Source organism: Sprattus sprattus, assembly GCF_963457725.1.
Source record: "Sprattus sprattus genome assembly, chromosome: 12".
In the NCBI taxonomy this organism is placed as follows: domain Eukaryota; kingdom Metazoa; phylum Chordata; class Actinopteri; order Clupeiformes; family Clupeidae; genus Sprattus; species Sprattus sprattus.
The window spans coordinates 6737529-6754031 of NC_137910.1; the positions used below are offsets into that span (position 1 = coordinate 6737529).

A 16503-nucleotide genomic window follows, 5' to 3' on the forward strand; every position below is an offset into this window, starting at 1 on the left:
TCCCTGTTTTCACACTTCCTCTCCTGTGATGGTAAGAAGTGAGCTCAGCCCTATTCCGGTGTGTGTGTGTGTGTGTGTGTGTGTGTGTGTGTGTGTCCAACTCGAAAGGCCTTAAGATAGAAACATCTCTGGAAGTGACTCATCTACCAGCAGCCTCTGCTCTAAGAGGATAACCCTTCACACACTAAATAAGGGTAATTACCCTTACCCTTCGAGGTGAATGTGCCAGTGGGCTTTCACTTAAGACTACAGAGGTTGGCTGAGGATGCCTCCACCCAAAGGGACCATTAGAGCTCAATAGCCCTCAAATGATATTTAAAAGCTGCAAACATCCATCCAAATTACAACAGAAAACATGATGGAGTTGGTGAAAAATTCAATGACATCTAGAAGTGAAAAGCATTCAGTGCTTTTAATTTTGTTACAAGAATGCAAAGTGAACTCTGTAGTGGAAAATCAGTCGCAGTGTAGATACAAAAGCTAATCACACAATTGAAAAAACAACCACATCCCTGTATGCATTTGAAATATTGCAAATAGGACTTATTTTTGGATTCATATTTGAGGGTAAAGACAGATTCACAGCAATTGATTGAAAACAGAAGAGCATTGTAGATAAATCAGAGGACAAAACAGCATTCAATTTTGGAAACAATAAAGAATACAAAATAACAGCACTTAATGGCAAGAAGTTAAAGCTGCTTTCTTTAAATGGTCAACAATGAAACCATTTCATATGAGGTCCCTCCCATTCGCAACCACTCAGAGAGGGATCTGCTGATTTTAAACTCAGCCATATCCTTTCACTCTCACAAACAAATGCTGATTAACATCCAAGCCCTTGATAACAGATAAGCAGCCCTTCACCAAACGTATTCATACACACACAGGTCACCTTTACAAAACACATCATGCCATCAGCAGGAAGACCTAAAGCACATGTTTCCTTCACGTCATCTGTGCACAGTGGTACTGGATTTGAGCCCTTTCATTTACAGTAGCAACAGCAACATAGACCAGACCCACCTGAGAGCCCTTCCACGACAGTAGTGGAGGGTTGTGCAAGAGCACGTAGGCTGGCGCTGAAGAAGAGGAAGTTTACAGAACGAACCAAAAAAAAAAGCCACTTTGAGAGAGTGGCATTGCATAGAGCTGCCGAGGCTTTGTGTCGCGCATCTCCACCTTGCAGCTTTACTTTCTGAGGTTAGTCGAAGTTCACAGTGAGCGCAGGTTAAAGCCCCTTCGTCCTCCATTTAGTCTGAGAGCACAATGCCGAAGTGAAGAACCAGCAATCCGTCCTTTCAGAGACAAAAAAAGGAACCTATTAGGGTTAGGTTCTGCAGAATGTCCTATATATATATATATATATATATATTACACACAGTATATATTACTCAATTTGGGGTTAATTTCCAGTTAAGAGGGTACATGACTCACAGCTGTTTTTACAGCTCATTTAAAGTAACAGTATACAACAATTATACTTCAGGATTAGGGTTAGGATAAGCAGTTTTACCTTAAAATAACAGTTCGAAAAAAATAGTTGCGCTTCAATGACTTTTAATATGGAGAATCGCCTCCGTGCCATTGCCATACCAGGGTCCACAGGCTTATATCTGCTAAATGTAAGATTGCCTGACGCCGTCCGGCTTTCTACTGTCTGCTGAACTAGTAGGTAGCTTATTTGCCGTCTTGCTTTGTCTTGTGATGCACTTGCTTGATGTTTGACTGTGTTAGGTCAGTTGTTGAGTTACTAGTTTGTCATAATTTCAAAGTCAGCACATTTCAAGAGATTTCGTTAGTTTTAGCCGCTAGCATATCGTTAGCGAATAGCAATTGATCCGGAATGCTTCTTTAATGAAGGACAATGCCAGCCACATGTACATGCACACTTAACCTGACAAAGAAATAATGTAATAAAAAGAAAAGCATGGTACAAACTTACCACATATAGCACATGAAATAGCAGGTCAAATTAATTATTTTAATTAAAAGTCTTGAAAAGTTATTAATCAATAAGGCATTTTTGGGACTCAAATGGTAATTTTGACAGATTTCAATTAGGCCTCTGACCTCACCCCAGTACTGAAATGGCTCTTTAAAAGTGTTAAATAATATAGAGCTTATTATTCATTTTCAATTATTTCATTAATTTATCAGCTCTGGTTTTGCAGTGCTGCATTTGACACTGTAGATCACAGAATACAGCCTAATAGACTCACTAGCCATGTTTCCACAATCAGGCCAGGGCGACCCAGGGCTATCTTCAGGGCAAACTGGGGCTAATGCCCTGGAGCCTCGAGCCACGTCAACAAAGGAAAACATATCAGCCTGATAGCCCCGCAGTATCGTCTTTAAGGCCGCTCATACCAGGCACCTCAGATTAAACCTCACCCATCACGCCCATTCACACACAGTGGGAAGTTTAAGTTGAAATACCATACAGTCTGAATGCCACCATGCACTAGCTTACCCGCATTAGGCCCAAGACTGGTCAATGTTTACAGCATATAAATAATTGGATGGGCAAAAATTGTATTCAGGTCAATAAGGACAAATCTGAGACACCTGTGTTTGGTAACAAAGAGAAGAGAATTTGTATTAGCAAACACCTTGATTTTCAGGCTCTTAAAACCAAAGTCCAAAGTCTTGGCGTTCTAAAAGAGTCAGCTCTCACCTTCACCAGCCATATCAAAGCATCACCAATATAGCCTTCTATCATCTTAAATATAGCTAGAATCAAGGGGGTTTGGTGTCCCAGAAAGACCAAGAGAAGCGCATCAATGCTTTTATCTCCAGAAGGGTGGTCTACTGTAGAGGTCTCTTATCTTTCCCAAAAAGATAATTTAACAGTGCAGCTGATTCAGAATGCTGCAGCTAGAGTTCTATCTAGGGCCAATAGAACAGAGCACATTGCTCTAGTTCTAAAATCTTTACACTGGCTTCCACGTAGTTACAGAATAGATTTTAAAGTGCTGCTACTTAAGCAATAAGGTTCGAGAGGCAGTACGGTATCGTCAATAATGTACTTGTTCGAGGGAGTTGTTAGGCCCGACGCGCAGCGGCAAACCCTCGAACAAGTACATTATTGACGATACCGTACTGACTCGAGTACCTTATTGCTTTTATAACACGGTTGCCAGCGACTTTATAAATATTAAGTACAATTAAAGTAAACAGTAAGCTGCCTTTCAGCACAAAAAAAGTTGTAGACACCAAACGTTGTCTATCGCATTTCAGTAGCCAAGAGAAAATAGTCCCCCTTTGTGTGGCTGTTGCTATGCAACAGACAAATAGCATTGGGAATTTAACGTCTGTTAGACCTAGCACAAAAGCTACGTGTGTTTCAAATGGGTTTTTGGTCTAAGCGCTAAAAGTCAACTACAAATAATATTCGAGACTTTCAGTAAAGACTTTCAATACTCTGCAACATTCGCGTAGCACAGAAACAACAAACCGAGTCAATTTAGACATATAAAAAGTCGTGTAGATAGCTTAATTCACATGAAACATTCCCCACTACATTAGCCACAACACGCCGCCATCTTGGATAGATATTTCCTTTTGAGTGCGTACTGATATGGAACGCTCAGGTAGATGAAAACAGGTCGTACAGTTACTATACCGTAGAATATAGCACACCCCGGAACTAACTCTCAGAATGGTGGATTCCATCTACCCGTGTTATAATTCCATCTACCCGTGTTATAATTTTCTATAATTCACTGGTTTGGTTTAGGCCCAGAATACATTTTTTGATAAGTTTAAAAAGGTACAGTGTGTAGGGTTTAGGGGGATCTATTTGAATAATTATTATTAGCCATCGTTAGCTTAGAATGAGCCCTTCACATCTACATAGGGAGTCCACCACGTTGCGCATCCATGCTTCTACAGAAGCCCAGTAGGGCTAAACCAAAACACTGGCTCTACAGAGGGCCTTTCATGTTTTTCTAGCACTTGATGGCCAGTTGGCCACTGTAGGTTTTCCGACACACGCTTGGAAAGGGAGGGGGTATTCAGTATGTTGCAATTCAGCAACCTCACAATGCACCATAAAAGATATAAACATGGTCTCATGTCAACTGGTTGAGCCCAGAGTCCACAATACGACACTCTCTCCCTACATGCATGCACACACATATTTTCATCGGTTTTGTATTTTATTTAGTCTAGACAGTTTTGTTTTTGAGTTCACAAGTAATTTATTTTTATTTTGAGAAATTCACTTTAGTTTTGTTTTTATTTAGTTTTAGTGTTATTTATTTCAATCATTACGTAGGTCAGTGTCTGTCAAACTGTACAGAACAGAACAAAGTTCAAGTTGATTTTATCTGCAATTTAATTTCATTTTAGTTTATACAGCAGTGTTCATTATAGTTTATATTTATTTTTCATGTTGTTCACTGTTGTTTTTATTCTTACTTCAGCAAACACAATTATTTTTTAACTGCTAGTTTTAGGTTTAGTCTTAGTTTTTGTTAACTATAACCCTGATGGGTGGGCCTATAATTAGGCTTTATTCTCAGGATAAGCTAACGGCTCTATCGGGCTCTAGTGCAGGTGCTATCAAGGGTTCTATACGGGATTTTGCCTCTATGGTTCTCTATTTGGTGTTCTGAAAGAGGTAAACACACACAGTTGGGGCTACTTCCAGCTGTTTTATTCTACTTTATACTTTCTTTACATTTTGAAATATAAATATATTTGATTGTTTTTCACTCCTAAGCACTTTGTCTATATTTGTCCTTTGGATCTTCCTTTTGATTTTATCAATGTAAAGCGCATTGAATTGCCTCGGTATATGAAATGTGCTATATAAATAAACTTGCCTTGCCTTGCCTTGGAGCAGAAACGTTACCTCGGGGTTCAGTACCTCATCTCAGATCCACACAAAGGACTTGAAGGCGATTTGAAAGCAGATGGTTGATTCCTTTTGTCGCTAGGAAACACACCTCTGAGGCTGGCCTCTGGCTCTCCCACAGGACGACACTGACGTCATGGCTGAGACTAGCTGAGCACACAGCTCATAAAAACACACACACTCCAAACAAAAGACTCTGGACCGAACCATCAGCCAGCCACCAGGAGCACCACACAGTACTCAAAATGCCCTTCACATTAATCAAAAGAAGAGAAAAAAATAAAATAGAATTGTGGCTGAACATGAAATTGGCAACAAGTAAAGCCGGGCTTATTTATATGAATGAGGAAAGACAAGCAGTGGACTGGAAAATCCTATTTAACAGTGGCGCTGAGTCATAGGCTGCTGAGTCATAGGCTGCAAAGACATTGTCGATTTCCGTCTGAATTAAGATGCTCAAGGGACCAAAAAAAGGAACTTAAGCTACCTGCACTGCCCTCCCTAGAAAACAACTTCCTGCCATCCTTAGAAAATGGCTTTAGGTCGTCTCTCTCTTCCTTGGATGTGCAATTAATTTGTAATAAACTGAAACCGTAGATTTAGAGAAACGGAAGCACTGTTTCACACCGGATGGGAGAGATTTTATTTTCTGTCCCTGTGTAAAAAGGTGCTGGAAGAGAAACCGAGGAGGAGGTTATGATGATCGCAAGGAGGTTATGCTTTTGTTGCGGTTTGTTTGTCTGTTTGTAAGCAGGATTATGCATAAACGAAATAAAACACATTTCAAATCATGAAAATGTCATGAAAGACAATGGCTGAATGATACAATGCACAGTCTGCATATTAGTGAAACGGTCTCTCTTTGCTGATCTCCTCTCATCTTCCTTTTCAACCCAACGCCATGCAAGGTGTTGTATAATGTTTCTGTGTGAGGGAATACTTATTGTGAGAACTGCAAACAGCTCTACGGTATTAACATGGTTTATTCCTCAGAAGAAGCATGTGCTGTTTCAAGGTATCAAATAAGTATATGAGCTAAGAAAACAGATTTTTTGCACTTAACATTTCCAATGTCAGGTCAGGAAGTCTGGCAGGACCGCATGTGACTCGTCTGTTGAGTTTTGACAAAAGGGACTGCTCTATTTGGTAGGGGTGGGAATCTCTTGGCACCTCACGATTCGATTCCGAATCAGAGGTCAACGATTCTATTCTAAACCGATTATCGATTTTAAACCGATTATCGATTTTAAACCAATTATCGATTATCAATTCTAAACCGATAAAACGATTATCGATGCATTTCGACTTTTAAATCATTTGAGTTTGCTACTCAGAGTCTAAAATCACTTCCTACTTTGTGTTTGATAATTAAAGAAAATCAACAGATGAATTACCTTCTCTATTTTGTTTATTAGAGAAAAAGCTTTTCCTTGTCACAATTTTGACTTTCTATGAGCAATGCAATAATCGATGCAGCTTGCATTTCGACATAAAATGGATGTGTAAAAAATTATTAATTACAAAATCGATTATAAACTTTTCCGAATCGAGACAGAATCATTTTAGAGAGAATCAAGAAGAATCGAGAAAAATCGATTAATCGATTTCCCCCCCCACCCCTACTATTTGGTAAGCATTTAAACCACAGTGCCCATGCCAAGAATTCTAATATTCATCTAGCTCTGTGAAGGTCAAGTGACAAAGTGAAGAGGTCTGAGAATGCATCCCTGTCTAAGTCAGCTGAAGGGCAGTCTTTCTCCATCTGTACCCTGAGAGGGGACCACATATGATAACAAACCAATCTACCGTAAGGGCCAGGTTTCCATTTCTCTTTATCCTCTTTCCAGGTCCAGATAACAAATTTCCAGTGATCGAGGTAACAACTCTGCCTTCTTCTGCCCTCTGGTGTTTGAACCGATTCAGTTTAATTGTGGTTTACCGTCTCATTTCAGCAGAAGTGTTAAACCAAGGGAGGCCTGTTATCAGGGCCTGAGTGTGAGTGTGTTTGTCAGTCACCTGCAGGGCGCTCTGTCCCACGCTGCTGTAGACTTCCCTGAGGGATCGGCAGCGTTCCAGGAGCTGCTCTCCACACACCACGTCCACCTGCAGGGAGACATGACAGCAGAGCTCTTTAGACACACACACACACACACACACACACACACACACACACACACACACACACACACACACACACACACACACACACACACACACACACACACACACACACACACACACACACACACACACACACACACACACACACACTCTACAGGGACACACATGCTCTTTTAGATTACTCTGCAGCCAGGAGCTGAGGGCTAGGCTAAGGAGGGCTGTCAGAGCTGAAGGTATAAAAATCTGATTGGGGGCATGAGGACTGACATAACTATAGCACAAAGTCAGTCACTCATGCAGAAAGACTTAATTGTTTTGTATTTAACACCTTGACAACAGCTATGCGGGGTTCCTACTGTGTTACTATATCTGTGTTTTAATCTCTCATCCCCCAGGCCTCCCACTGAGTAAACACACTCAGCTCCCTTACTTAGATAAACACGCATGCATGCACAGACACACGCACACACACACTATCATCTATAGGTTTTTACAGCACCCTGTCTTCGAGCACTTTCCCCTTCTCACTCTTTTTGCTCGCTTTCCGGCCATCTCTCACCATGCAGTCACCTTCCCTGCCCTCTCGTGGCTTGCTCACTCACTGCTCTGCTCTCCTCTCTCCTCCCTTTACCCCTCCCCTCCCCTCCCCATCTTGCATGCACCCCTCTGACCAGATAAGCCAGACAAAGAAAGAGAGAGGAGTCAAGTAATAAGCTTTGGTCTCCCATACAGGTTTGACCATCTAAAATACAACTTGCCCACTAGGGGGCCTGCAAAAATATTGTTCTATTGATCGCTTTTTAAAATTGGTCTGATTCGATGATGATCTGTCCCCCCCCCCCCCCCCGGTTTGAACTTGCATCAAAACCAAAGCCCAATAGAACAGTCATACAGTATAATATAGTTAGCTGGGTAACACTGCTGTGGGGTGGGGGGATTACACCCCTATTCATTAATACATTCTTTATTATTAAGATTATCTGTGCACGTTCATCTATCTAATATCTGTGGTATGCCTTTAAAAGCAGAGACTGCATGTCCAACTCATTTCTAGGCAAAGGGCTGAGGTTTTCTTCAAGCCTTGATATAAATGAAGGTTCTTCTCAGCGAACAGACACCCATGGGTTCCTCTTAAATCACGCCTGCATCTCCTGACAGACAGACAGCTCATAAATGATTGAAGGACACAAAGGCAGTACCACACAGGCCTACATTAATGTTATTGTTCGGCTCAGGCAGACACCCCACACACAGTAACCAGTAGAAGAGATGCAAACCAATCTTCCTCAACATGATTACCCATACTGATCTTGGGCCTATGCATGAAAGAACAACATAGTTAGTTACCCATACTGATCTTGGGCCTATGCATGAAAGAATAACATAGCATTCAAGTGATGAAGTACTCATGAGAGTAAGCACATTTACAATTTACGAGTACTGTTTAGTAATCAACATATCAATTCCTTTATTATCTGCTGAGTGTGTGTTCACTTTACAGCCCTCATTAACTTGAAGAGTTGCTCCTGAAGGCTATGGTAACATTTAAAAAAAAAAGAAGCTTTAATAAAAAATGTCATAGAAGTTGCTTTTCCTAAAACTGGGTTGAGCCAACTTTGGGGTTACACTTAACAACAGCCAGTAACACAGTGTATTAATAGCGCAGTATGTACTCTGCTGAATCAGTAGCTATGCAACAAAGACTACAGAAACCCAAGGGAACGGCACCTGCTTGGGAAGCGTGCACTCACACAGACACAGACACACAGACACACAGACACAGACACACAGACAGAGACACACAGACAGAGACACAGACACAGAGACACACACAGACACAGAGACACCCACACAGACACAGACACACAGACACAGAGACACACACACACACACACACACTAAGTTTCTCTTGAGTCTCTCTGATCCTAATCCTGAACTTCATTATGGTGTGCACTGAAGCATCTAAGCCCAAATGTGTTTACGGGTGGAAAGTGGAGTGTGGTAGATGTGTGTATTTGGGTGTGTGTGTGTGTGCGTATGAGTGTGTGTGTGAGTGTGTGCCTGCCTGCCTGCCTGCCTGCCTGCCTGCCTGCCTGCCTGCCTGCGTGTGTGTGTGTGTGTGTGTGTGTGTGTGTGTGTGTGTGTGCTTATGAGTGTGTGTGTGAGTGTGTGCCTGCCTGCCTGCCTGTGTGTGTGTGTGTGTGTGCGTATGAGTGTGTGTGTGAGTGTGTGCCTGCCTGCGTGTGTGTGTGTGTGCCCAGTCTATGAAAGGCAGAGAGGAGACTCCTGTACCTGACAGCTCTGTGCCAGCTCCATCTTCCGCCTGATGAAGAGCTCCACGTGACGGATGGTGGCCTCCCCCGACACACGCACGTATTTCCTCTCCAGGGGCTGAGGACAACAAAAATATTCTCATCACAACCACATACGGCAATGCACCTTTGTTTAAGTATTATGATTACAATTATCAGGTGCAGTAGGTCATGTCTAGCACATAAGTCACCATGACAATGCTCAAAGTAATGGACTAGAAGCAATAATTTCCTTTAAACCATTTCTGTAAATAAAGACATTAATTCAACATTACAACTGCACTGTTAGATACCACTACTGAACCCTACTTTGTTCACTACTGAGGTAATTGCAGAAATACCCAAGTGATCAAATCCCCCTGGATTTACCTTGTAATCCCCAATGCCTTCCTCTGCCCTGTTAAGAAAAGCATAACCATCCAGGCAATTCATTTTAATACATACACATAAATGTCATTACATGCCAAACTTAATCATTTGAATTCAACTGCAACAATACTAAAACTTAACCATTTATTTTCAAGGCTGTAATTTAAAATACTATGGAACTCCACCTAGTGGTGAAAATTGCACTAACTTCATAATACAGTCAAATAGTCTAAAATGAATGTTTAGTGCTAATATTTATCTAGCAGGAACATAAAACAAACCAATTCATCACCAAAACTTTACTATTAGCTCACTAACTAATTGTTTGCTAGGCTAGGATTATGTAAGGAAATATTATCTGTAGCAATATATGTAAGTAGTCATGTCAGCTATTAAAAGTAGATATCGTAGATACATTTTTATTATCCATCAAACTGGCAGCTCCCTGCAAACAAAATGTACTAAACTACTTACTGATCATTTGAATAACGCAAACTAGGACAACAATACAGCTCTGTGCACGAGAGGAGGAACTGCACTGACCCCACAAACTCCAACACCAGGGAGACATCCAGCTCCGGGGGGAGGGTGAACACAGACTGGGGCAGAGGGTCCTTCTGCGCTTTCTGAGCCTTGGTTTGCGCTGCAGATTGGACTGCAGCTACAAAGAAGGATTCCACGTCAAGCATTGACAAGCTTTTATAATTGACCAAACATGAACAACAAAATCAGGTCAGTCTCACCTGTTTTAGGAACCTCCAGTCCTCTTTCTTTGTAGAATTCAATCAGGCATTTTCTTTCGTCTATCGTATGAAAATACAATCAATAACAAACATTAATTGGAATCGCTTAAAATATATGAATCAAAAATAAACTCTCAATAGTTTCTAGTGCTAAAAAACATACGTTTTTCCAGATGGGGTACCATCTTGTAAACAATATCTTGCAGCTGTCTATCTGGCCTGAGGGAACACAGAGGAAAGGGAGAATAATGGTGAATTATGTGAATTACGGTCACAAACAAAGACACACCAAGAGGGACCTCAAAATGAGGTCTAATTATGTGCATTTCACCTGATAATCATCAAAAAAGCATTACCAACGTATGAAGCTGAGCTCAACATCAAATGATAAATATTCAGAAAGGGTTGTTGAGGTTTTTTTTTCAAATGATTCAAACTTTTTTATTTGTATCATGTGCCACATTAACAGGTTAAGTGAATATGCCTACCTGATATTATACAGTGGCTGTGTCTGGTGCACAACAATTGCACAGTTTGGACATCTGTTGCTGTAGAAGAAGAATTTCACAATGCAGCTCTTGCAAACTGAAAATAGACACACGTTTTGACAACACAGTTTTACCAATAATCCTCAAACATCCTTTAAATACAGTTGAACTGTAGTGAGGTACCGATCCAATCCATGGATTGGTATCGATGCAATACTGACATTATTCAATGGATCGGGTATTGGTTAGATTTCACCATCAGATATGGTTACTTAATCATTAGAAGAATGTAACTACGTGATGGTTAATCTTCATCTATGAACCTATGCTGTGAAGTCAGCTAACAATGACAATTGACAATGGCATTCAGGACTCGACTGGATCTATAACTGGTAAATTAACTAATTGCATATAAGTGTTTGAACTTGGCATGAAAGGTATATTGTTGCTTTCAACGCTCCGTCTTGCATGGAGATCAAAATAAAAATCCTTTCCTAAGGGTTATTTATGGGAGTAGAATATTGGTTAAGTAAGGCCAGAAATGGTAAACAATTAGTTCAAACTAGATTGCTTCAAATGTAATGGATTTTTGTATATTGTTTTGCTTTTTTAATAAGAAGGGCTGTGTGGTTAACTGCACCCTCATTTAAATCTATTTAAAATCATGTCGATGGTGTTTTGCAATAGGCAGCCTTGTGGCATATAAGGGAGGTCAAGTCTATGTGTATCACAGGTGTCTGGGCCTCAAAAGTTCAAAAGGCAAGGTGGTTAAATCATGTTGATGGTGTTTTGCAATAGGCAGCCTTGTGGCATATAAGGGAGGTCAAGTCTATGTGCATCAAAGGTGTCTGGGCCTCAAAAGTTCAAAAGGCAAGGTGGTTAAATCATGTTGATCGTGTTTCGCAAAAGGAACCCTTGTGACAAATTCAGGAAAATTAGTCTGTATGCGTCATAGTTAGACTGACATCAAGAGCTCAAAAGGTGTGAAATACAAACGGATTTTAATTGTTGTATTGTTTTAATTATCAAGATTGCAATACAAGGGTAAAAACAAGGTAAGCAACTCACATGTGTGTAAACATTCTGTTATGGTGGTGGCATCAACGAGGAAACCGTTGCAAAGGGAACAACGAATATATGGATAGAACTCCCTCAGAGGTAGTGCACGCTAGAAATAAAGCATAGAAACACTTTATGAACTGATTCGACCTGCAGAAGTGATGACTATCTAGCTATGCTAGCAGAGAAGGTAGTGGCGCAAAGCATGCCCACGTTAGCTAAATGTTGGTAGTTTATTAATTTTGTTCATGTCCAAGCAACTTCTAGAAAGAAGAAACATTAGTCGGCTCTCGTTACTGGTTGCGGTAGCGGTTTTATCTAGTTTTCATATTCCTGAAATGTTAGCTCGAACTAAATTCGCTTGAGTAGCTGACTTGCAAAACGTCTGTCATTACAGTAACAGTAAATTGACGTTATAACTAGGGATGCACCGATGCATCGGCCGTACATCGGTATCGGCCGATGTTTGCCTCTTTTAATGTTATCGGCCTATCGGTAATAAACTTGACTTTCACCGATGGTACTGGCCGATGTTTATGGCAGGCAGTTTTTAAAGAAAAATATTGTATTATATTCGTTTTAATCTTGAATTTATATGGCATTCCCTAAGGGTTTATGCCTGTGTTTTTTAAGGCTGCATTGCAAGCATCTGTTTACAGTTGAAATGATGTCTTGATGCCTGGTAATATTATATTATTACATAAATCTGATTGAATTTGTGCTCATTCAAAGTTAAGAGTGATAAAGGGCTGACATAATTTAACACATTGCTTTTTAGATAATGATTTCATTATTTTCCTATAATATCGGTATCGGTATCGGTATCGGCTACATTGTTGTTTTGAACATCGGTATCGGTATCGGCCAAGAATTTCCATATCGGTGCATCCCTAGTTATAACCCTTTACAACCCATACCAGATAGCTAACTAGCTAACGTTAACGTTAGCTGTGCAATCTACCTGTAGAGCGCCAACGTTGGGTTACCCTCAACTTTGGGGTGAAGAACAGTTGGAAAAGTAAACAAACTTTAGAGGGTGCTGACAAACCTCATCGTCGGTGTTATCGTCATCTGATGGTCCCATCTTGCTTTCAGAAATATCGTGGTCATTGGTGGTGTTCTCAAAACTGTCTTCCATAGTCTTAACTTGCCATCCAGAGTCGTCCACAGACCCAGATTCTTGGTTTCCTTTCATGACTTTTGTCGTGTCTTAACTATGTTACATATAATACATTATGTGGTTAACATTAACTAATAATGTAAGATAATGTTAAAAAGACAAGCATCACACTTCACACCACGAATTAACAAGTGGTTGGGTCCTTCAAACAGCTGATGTCTTTTCGGCGCGTTCACATTCCTTGTTTTCCTACTTCTTCGATCTATTTCGGAACACTTCAAAGATTTCATGTGTAAATACCGCCACCTGCAGGTCAGGGGCCGGTTCCACAAAGATAACCTCTGCCTATAGGCTTAGCTGTACCAACTACTCAGACTTCATTGTATAACTGTATTCATGTTTTTGAATTGCCAACAAATATCACATTAATAGACAAAATAAAAAGACACTTATATAGCTCATCATACAGGATTTGTGAGACTAAAATCACAGGCTGTAAAGCTGTGTCTGTTGGTCTTGTTGCTGACACGGCAATGCTTTGCCACTGCCAGTCTGACCTTTCACAACCAATCAAACAAGGCAGGCTTGCTTAACACATCACAGCGTTATTCAAATCACCTTCATTTACTATTTGAAGGGGGGTACACAGGGGGGTCAAGAATTCTTAGCAGTGCCCCTGTCACTGACACACACTCGACATTCAAGGACATATTGACATTGGACCTCACATATGGTGCAAAACATACTTTTAAAGCGGTACATGTCTACAATGATCAGACCAGGGGCATTTCTTTTTTTTATCACTTAGATTTGTATTGAAGACCAGGGGCATTTCTAACTATTGAAAGGATCAGGGGCTAAGTCAAGTTTACCTGGGTCTTTTTTTTTTTTTTTTTTTTTGCATTTGTAAAGTTCGGGAGGCATATATAGATATAAACATAACATGACAATCTTTTTATAGCTGTATAGCCATGTGTAGATATAAATCTTTACTTGACTTGGCTGTCAGTTCATAGGCTCATTATTGGTGTGAGCTTGAATTGCTATAGCCACATAATGAATTTATTTTTTTGCATCATCATAATTCGATACTCTCTGTGTTACTGCAATCCCTGTAGGCTACTGATCACACGGAGGTAGCAGGTTGTGGGCCGGCAGAGGGAAACTGATTAGCGGTGATTACCCACACCTGGCGCCAGGAGACGTCATAAAAGCACTGCAAGGCCTTGTGAGCGCGCCCTCATTTCGGCTTCCGCTCCTCTCATTTACTTTTGGACACACTTTTTGCAATCAACCCTACTCACAAACAAATAGCCTACTTCCTCCACGCATCTTTGAATCCCCTAGACTTTTTTGTTGGATCTACCCTTTTGACCAAATAAACACATTTTTCGTAACCATTGACTGTTGTATGCCGCCTTTTTATGTTGCGACCTCACGAGCCGGTCGTAACATTAAATTGGTGGCTTGTTCAAAATAGGCAGTCAGGACAGCATAGTTTATTGAAAGGTCTGGAGTGTACGGGCGGTGTAACGTTATACAGTGGTGAGTAGGAGTTTCCTCCCCTAAATTGTGTGTTGTTTTGAGGGGCGGTGAGAGGATTTTAAGTGGGCGTTTAATATAGGAGATGTGTCTCGTAATATTTGGTATTCAAGTGGTCTAAAGCAATAGCCGTTCACAGGTAATTTCATCCAATTAAGATTTCAGTTACGTATGGCTGGGGGAGCCCTTCGTTTGACATTGAAAAAAAAAAAAAAAACTCTGTTAGAAGCGGATAACCGTCTTCTTACTGTTGCTGACGTGTGGCTGAGCCCTGAGTTAGTTTTGTTCCCCATTCCTTTTGTTTTGCTTGATGCTGATTAGTGAAGTGGTATAAAAGCGATAACCCTTAGATTATGGAGGTTCGCGCTAGCTAGTAGCGTTGTTTGGAAGACTGGGACATTGTGGTAAGCCGGTTCGTCTTTGAATGTGTAGCTAGCTAGGCCATTGTGGCAAGCCAATTTTCTTTATTTTGGTTGTGGTGAGACTAGGGATGCCTATATTGTATGACTAGCCTTTTACATCCGCTACAGGTAAGTTAGTTACAGAGCATACATTTACACGGTTCTGTTGGAATGTCTTGATTCCGGGCTAAACCGAGGCCTGTTGTGGCAGGGCCTAACCCTGCGTCTCCCCCAAGGAGTCTGTTGCATCTGGTGAAAAGTCTGACATTGTGTATTTTTACTGCAGAAAGCCTGGACTCAAGACCTGACTGTCATGCATACAAGAATGAACAGTTTAAGACTGTAGCTTTGGTTGAAGCTTCACAATGCAGGACTCAATGTGGCTGTGGAGTTGGAAGTGCCCGTTCGCATGAGGTTTGTTCTAGTGCAAAAGAGACTACTCTCTGTTTATAACCATATGGTCAGTGTCTCTGCCAATCCAAAGTAGTGTGCCTGTGCGTATCCTGAGGGATACAGGGGCTGCTCAGTCTATCCTGTTGGAGGGAGTACTGTCTCTCTCGACCAGGACTGCCACAGGAAGTCATGCACTGGTTAGAGGCATTGAAATGGATTTTCTAAAGGTACCTTTACATCGTGTCCAGTTCTCCTCTGGCTTAGTCACCGACAGCGTAGTGGTTGGTGTGGGTGCATCTCTGCCTGTGCCTGGGGTGGAGTTCCTCCTATGTAATGACTTAGCTGGGGGAAATGTCTGGGAACCCACTAACATGGCACTGCCAAACATTATGGTAAGCGCCTCCACCAGTGTTTGACACGCCAGATTGGTGCGCAAAATATTCCCCTCCTGTTTCCTCCGCTTCTGCTGTTCCTAGAGCTAAACAGCTACAGGCTCAGGTGCGTTTAAGATGTCCTTCTGAGGTTACCAGCAGTCAGGCTGTCGAAGGTGAGACTGGTGCTTATCAGTCGACAACCAGACTGACACAAGGAATGAAGATGATCATGCCAATGTCAGTTGAGTTGTGGCGACTGTATGTGGCCCAGTGGAGTTGAACCATACCGGACCTAGTCATACACCCTAAAAACAAAAGGTTCTATATTGAACCTTTTAGGGTTCTATAGCTTGGTACATATATGGCACCCTCAAAAGGTTCAATATAGAACCATTTCAGAGGGTTCAATATATGGCACCCTCAAAAGGTTAAATATAGAACCTTTTCAGAGGGTTCAATAAAAATAACTACTGGGAGTCGGACACTGAGTGGAGCACTAAGTAGCTTCCTGCTAATGTGCTGGGCTATGTCGGAGGCTCTACGTACCGCCTCTATCAAACCTGAGCTGCCGCAAGGAAATCGCTACCGCGATCAAAGTGTAAGATGCAGCGCCCTTTCAATTGCAAGGCTGCGGAACAGTGTTTGAGAAAGGGGATTGAGTCCTAGCCTTGCTGTCGTCATTAATATATTTTTTCAAGCCTGTTTTGCTGATCCCTACAC

At 41.3% G+C, this 16503-nt stretch overlaps 1 protein-coding gene across 1 annotated transcript; it reads right to left on the bottom strand.

The window, feature by feature from the left end:
• Positions 1-1128: 1128 nt before the first annotated feature.
• pcgf6 (polycomb group ring finger 6) lies at positions 1129-13178 on the bottom strand. The gene is made up of 10 exons (XM_080849339.1): positions 13002-13178; positions 11963-12062; positions 10895-10991; positions 10570-10625; positions 10407-10466; positions 10207-10324; positions 9664-9691; positions 9275-9373; positions 6878-6964; positions 1129-1298 (listed from the first exon to the last, which is right to left on the bottom strand). The coding sequence occupies exons 1-10, from the start codon at positions 13146-13148 to the stop codon at positions 1254-1256; spliced, it is 837 nt and encodes a 278-aa protein (XP_080705465.1). The 5' UTR covers positions 13149-13178; the 3' UTR covers positions 1129-1253.
• Between the last annotated feature and the right edge of the window lie 3325 nt (positions 13179-16503).